This window comes from Belonocnema kinseyi, chromosome 3 (assembly GCF_010883055.1).
Source record: "Belonocnema kinseyi isolate 2016_QV_RU_SX_M_011 chromosome 3, B_treatae_v1, whole genome shotgun sequence".
NCBI lineage: Eukaryota > Metazoa > Arthropoda > Insecta > Hymenoptera > Cynipidae > Belonocnema > Belonocnema kinseyi.
The window spans coordinates 129,544,813-129,551,598 of record NC_046659.1 but is presented as its reverse complement, the minus strand read 5'-3'; the positions used below and the strand labels follow the sequence as shown (position 1 = coordinate 129,551,598).

Sequence of the window (6,786 nt, the reverse complement as noted above, 5' to 3'; positions counted from 1 at the left end):
ATAATAGATTTCAATTTTGCGCTCGGCAGTGCTAAACAATTTTCTGCAGTATTATTTTAAACGCCCTATAAAAACACAATAGCAGCAGCTGCCCGTATCTAGCGACTCGTTTTTGCCATCATAGACCATATGAAGTTTAGAATAGCCAATTGATTTGAAAAAACCCAATCACTGTGAGTTCGGGGTAACCAGTACCCCGAATCTGGAGCGGACGCCACACCAAACCGAAGTGCAGCGACTCTCTCGCAACTAACGTGACGGTTTTACCTAAATTCTCTCCGTGCAGTAGACAGAAGGATTTGGGATAAGGAAAAGAAAACGTGTTTGCGCATCTTAGGATATTCTTCTTTATTTTGCTTTCCTCCCTAACACATTTACACCTGCGTTATTAAAAATCAGCGCCCATGATTGTGCGATTGTGCATTTTTGTGCAAATCTGCTTGAATGTTTTTCATGATCCAAGTATAGTATTCGTTACTATTTATGCGTACAAAAACATCCGGGTGATCAACACTTAAAACGCTTCCAGTCTGAACGAGAATACCCAGGAGTGTATCACCAACAACCAAAGCGGAACCGACATCCTCACTCGTACATCGATTATTTTCAGGTAATTGCGCAGTACAGATATTAAATGGTGTAATAGAAAAGTGATGTTCATATCGATCAATACATGTCAGCAGGTTGAATATTGTCACTCCTGTAATTGGTCGTACTTGGCTATTGGGTCCCCAAGCAATAATAGATGCATGGATGTCAGCAGATAGAGGATCTTTAGCAAGTGCTATTGGTCGACTGAGCGATGGACTTGTGACACTAATAGGTGGTTCAATCAAAAGCAAGGAAAGATGTATTTTATGCAGTATATCATATACTTGGTGAGTTTTCATAGCACTTATATGCGGTGCACCAGATTCAACTGTGTACCAATGTGCTGGTTGCATATTACATGTACTAGCAGTTAAGATATGTTTAGGTGATACTATGACACCTGTGCAAATTTTTGCGTAAGCGTGTTGAAGTTTTACAATGTGGATAACATCTGTGATCATCCATTCTCCGTGTCCAAGAAAGGCATGACCAATCATACGTTTCTGGCGCGAGTGAAGATTTGATGAGTTCTCTGTGAACATGGTAACTTAGTCAGTCAGTCCAAAAGGGTGATTCAAAAAAGTAAATTTCTAAACTATCTGTGTTAGTCCTTAATTTTTATTAGAGATTACGCAGCAAAAGCAAAAAGTATTTAGTAGCTGACGAACTATATCTCAGTATATTTTTCAAAGTATTTATAATATATTTTAATTCCTTTGAATTCACTCACAGAAAATTCCCAAATATCAAATTGAGCTAGATAGTCGCATCAAAACGTTTCATAATGGGTAATTTTCATTTGTTACAGAATTAAGTTTCTGCTTGCAACGTTTTGATATCATGTTCCTTTGTGGGCTTAATTTCTTTTGAAATCGTATTGAATTCCTTTAAATTCAGTGGAGTTCTTTAAATTTTAGGTATTCTAGCTTCTTTTCTTGAATGTCACAAATGTATAATATTCAAGAATTTTAGAGAATTGTGGGGATTAGGAGATTTTTCTCGGAGTTGAGAGAATGAACAAAAATCTGAATATAGAATTCATTCTTGATTAAGGAAATGCAGAGAATTTTGTGAATTCAGAATGTTCAAGACTTTCAGTTAATTTTAATCAGTTTAAGGATTTCAAATATTCAGTTTATTCAAGAAATTCCAAACCTTTAATTTATTTAAGGACTTTAGAAAGATCAAGGAAATATTGGAACGTCAATTATTTAGGTTATTTTAAGAATTTAGAGAATTCATGAATTCTAAATTTTCAAGGAATTGAAGAATTTTAAATATTTAGTGAATGCAGAGAATTGTAAACATACAAGGAAATCTCAAGATACTAAATAATCAATAATTTTAAGGCTTTTTAGAATATCTAGAATTTAAAATATAAAAGGAATTAAATTTAGAGAATTCGAGGAATTTAGATATTTTCAGAAATTCTAAAAATTTAAGAATTTATTGACTTTTGGATATTCAATGAATTTGGAGTTTTCCATTATTTCATTGTATTCAAGAAATGTTGATATTTTGAGTTATTCTCTAAATTTTGAATATTTAATGAATTTTAGAAATAAATTATATTGAAGTAGTTCTACGAATTCAGAATATTCAATGACTCAGGGGAATTTCGTATATTCATGTATTTCAGGGAATACCGAATATTAAAGGATTCAAGGATATGCTTAATAATCTAGGAATTCACAATACTCCAGAAATTGAAATATTTTAGAGAACTTAGAGTTTCTAGAGATTCTACAACATGAAGGGTCAAAGAATTCAAGAAATTTCAGGAATCGAGAACATGCAAAAAATATCGCGAAATCAGATTGTTTAATGATTTCAGCGAATTCAGATAAATCAAGAATTTCAGAGAATGCAAGGGATTTTGAGATTTTCAGAAATTCCGGGAGTTTGGGAATTGCAAGATTTTCAGAAATTCTGAGATTCCGGAGATATTAAGGATTTCAGAATATTTCAGGATTTTAGTGAATTTACTAAAATTCTAGAGAATTCAGATTATGTTAGAGATTTCAGAGAATTTGGGGAATTTGAAGAGTTAAGGAAAGTGAAGCAACACAATAAAATGAAGGAACTTAAGTAATTCAGATAATTCAGAAAATTGATGAAATTGAGAAACTTAGAAAGGCATCTTTTTGTAATAGATGGTCAAAATTTTGAATAAAAAGAAAACAAACCATTTTTTAAGAAGTGCTGATTTTTGACCAAAAAGATGATTTAATAAAATTAATCATTTTTTTAATCACTTGGAGCTTTAAAAAAGAGCTAATTCATTAACCTAAACAGGTGAATTTTTAAAAAGAACATTCACTTTTTACCAAAGAAGATGAACTTTTAACAATGGAATTAATTTTTAATCAAGAAAAAACCAGTTTTAACTGGAATAGATCAGTTTTCGATGAAAAATGAAACAGTTATGTTTTCGGTTAAAAAAATAATAATAAACAAACTTTCACCAATTTTAATTCCACGACAAAATAAAGGTTTGTGAGAATATATTTGAATGCTGAATCAATAAAATCCCAAGTAGGTGAATTTTCAAATCAACAATTTAGTTTTCATCTGACTGGTTAGATTTTCTATCAGGTGGTTTAATTTTGTATAAAATTGATTAATATTTGAGCCAAGAAGATGAATTTACAAAAAAATATTTGAAAATTGATATTTGATCCAAAAAAGGTTTGTATTTTAAATTTAAAAACAGTTAAATTGAAGAAAGAAAGACGAATATTTAGCAAAATAGTTCAATCTTATGTCAAACAGATTAGTTTTAAGCAAACAGTTCCGTTTTCAATAAAATAGATGCATTTTTATCTATAAAAATTAATTTTCCATTAATAAAAATACGAATTTCAAGCTGAATACAAGAGTTAAAAAAAATACATGCCTTTTTTGCCCAATCGTCTAATTCTTAATCAAAAAGTATCAGCTTTTAATAAAGAACATCAATTGTCTACGGAAAAAGAAGAATTACCAAATATGTGTATAATAGCAGACTTTTGATGCAAAAGGAATTAGTTCTACTAATTTATTTCGAATTGAAGAGCAAAAGCGAAAAAAAGAGTAAAACCTTTTCTCAACTTGTTCATAGATTTTTAGCATCACTAATGCATGTTTTAAATTACCTTACAGGTGACATTTTGTAAATGCATAAATACAACGTACATTTTAGATTGCAAAAGCAAAAGTGAATAAGATATTGTTGTCATGAAATACAGTTTTCTTTGCTCTCATTTATTCCGCGTTTACCAGCAAAAATAATTTTTTTTAAAATCATTTCCTTCTTACTCGAGAATAATATCTGGAGGCAAGAAATAGCATTTAATAACACCTGTTATCGTTTTTAACACTTATTACAAAGAATTCAAATTTTTAAACAAACAAAATTTCTATTTTCTGCGGAGTAACTTCTTCTCATCTCATGAATCATATTATTATAAAAGTTGTCATTTAAAAACGTATAGTAATGATTATCATATTATTTAACAATTCTTATAAATAAATAAAATCAGTCTTTTTGGCCTATTTTAGCTTTTAAGTTTCTTTTTCTCAGCGAAATATAATTCTTACGATATGAATAAGTGATGTCGAGAACGAGATAATGACAAGTAATACAATTTTATATTGCGAATTTAATTAATAAGAATTTTTAGAAATATTAATGTTCATGGTTATGCATGTCACTTTATTCTAATAGGATATTATTCTTCAGGTGGAAAGAAATGACTGCATACAAAAAAATTAATTTTCCAGGAAACCACTTCAAAGTTTTGATAAAGTTGAATCCGTATGTGCTAAAGTTATTTTCTTAAATGATTCAAAACATATTTAGCTTTAAGATAAATATACATTTATTTTTCGCCTACTGGCCTCGCCTCGCACGCATATCGCTATTTTCTCGCTATGCCTTGCATTTCCAGCCTCTGCCTCCGCAGCTGACACCTAACACTTATCTACTGTTAACAATATTTACAGTTTTCTTACACATACTTTCTCTTCTATTTACAATTTCTTTCTTCTCCATTCCCCTTCCTCTTTTCTTCACTTCTTTTCCACCTTACCAAACACCTTCTTCACCCATGCTACTGCCCTTTTGTGACCCCTTTGATGCAACAATACCTCTATGCTTGTCCCACTCTTTTTCACCTCTTAACTCTCCTCCAACCAGAGCTTAACTTTTGCATCCCCCTTTCGCATAATTCACACATTCTCTTTTCTCTAGAAAGCCAAAACTTATTAAAAACCTTCATACAACTGCATCTCATTCTCGCTATAAGTTCCAGACTTCCTTGCTCTCCATTCTCACAAAAATATTGCTTTTTCTTCTTTGGTATAGTCCACACATAGTTCCAGTTGAACCTTGACTCTCTTATTCTCTCCTCTTCTTCCGCCTTCTCTTTCCCAATGCAATTCTTTTAAACCAACTCATATACGTTCTTTTTTTCTTCATGCATCCTTCTTACTTTATTCATCTGCAATTCATTCGTTCTAACATACCTTTCCCTTTCGACCTCCATCTTTTCACCCGTACGTCTGTTCACCTTCTCCCACCAAAACTCCCTAAGCAGCTTACTTCGCCCCTCTTTTAAAAATTAGTCCTCATATTTACGCACTCGACTTCCCCTTATAATCCCTAAATTTATTCTTTCTGTCTACCTCCTGATAATGCAGTTCCGCGTCTTCCTTTTTTTATATGATCCTCCACTCCCCCATTCTTCGGAAACAGAAAGTCCAGGTACACAAACTCTTTCATCTCCAATACCACTTTTTCCTTCCACTTTTACTCCCCTCACTTATCTCTCACACTTCCTTTCCTAAACACAATAACCTTCGACTTCTCTGCATATAACTCTTACTAATTTTTGTCCAAGTATCTTCTCAATCTTTTCATCATCTCCTTTAAAGCCTCTTCGCTCTTTGCTAACAGCACGATGTTATCTGCAAATGCGGGTGACCATATCCTGACTTTTCCTACCCAAACTCCTCCTACCCTAACTCTTTCTACCCTAACTCCTCCTACCCTAGCTTCTTCTGTCATTGCGGCCGCTTTCTTACTTTCCATATCCGCGATTAAAATTGCAAAAAGCGTTAAGCTAAGCAGGCACCCTTGCTACCACCCTATATTTATCCACAAACCCTTGAATATTCGCTCCCCTCCTTTAACCCTACCTTTCCTCTTCTCATATACAACCTTACCCTATCAATCTGGCCTCTCTCTACACACCTCTCTAGCATTGTCTTTCACAACCTCCATCTATTCCTTGAAGGGAACGCACATTTGAGATCTACAAAAAATGCGTACACTTTGGCACCTGTTTTGGTTAGTTCTCTATCCATAACGTGCTGCAAGTCGCAAATATTTTAAAAAGTACTTTTATTTTAAAAAGCCTGCCTGCGTTTTCGGAAATATTCATTTCCCCTCCACATCCTTCCGCAGCCTATCTGCCGACACCATTGCGTAGATTTTGTACGTCGTATTCATTAGCGTGATTCCACTATAATTTCCCTGTCACTCCCTATCCCCTTTCTTATACAGTGGTATAATCAACCCTTTTTTTCCAACCTCTTGGGGATCCCTCTCACCTACAAACTTCATAAACTAACCCTTCCACGGTCACCCTTACCTCTTTTGTGCTACACAGCCACGCTTCGTTCTCTACCCCGTCTAGCCCTTCTGCCTTCGATTTTTTTTATTTCCCTATCTGCTTTTCCATCTCCTCGTCATTCAGCTTCTCTCTATCTGCCTCCCTCTTTCTTCTAATCCCATCATCTTTTCTGCGTATATATGATCCCTGAAATAAATCTTTAAAAAAGTTCCTCCATTCGGCACTCCCTATCTTCTTACTTATCCCCACCATACGTTTCCTTAACCTATTAATTATCTCTTACACGTCCTCTTCTACCTTAACACACAATCTTTCACATTCTCTTTTAGATCCTCTCATGTCTTGTCCATAGTCTCCCCCTTAAAGCTTACGTTGCGAACTGCTTCTAATACTTTTTTATCGCCTGTCATATCCATGACACCCTCTCGACCCTATCAACTCTTGTTCCACTGCGAATTTCTCTATCTCCTTCCACAATTGCATATTCATGATCACATAATCGAATACCGATACCCACTTCTTACTCACATACGTGTATTCTCGGTCTTCGTCCGCTGTTACCAGACTATTCACCACCGCT

General features: G+C 33.8%; 1 protein-coding gene across 1 annotated transcript; it reads right to left on the bottom strand.

Annotated features, from left to right (window-relative positions):
* Positions 1-395: 395 nt before the first annotated feature.
* On the bottom strand, positions 396-1,133 carry LOC117170025 (trypsin eta-like). Its single transcript, XM_033356544.1, has one exon. The coding sequence runs from the start codon at positions 1,131-1,133 to the stop codon at positions 396-398; it is 738 nt and encodes a 245-aa protein (XP_033212435.1).
* Between the last annotated feature and the right edge of the window lie 5,653 nt (positions 1,134-6,786).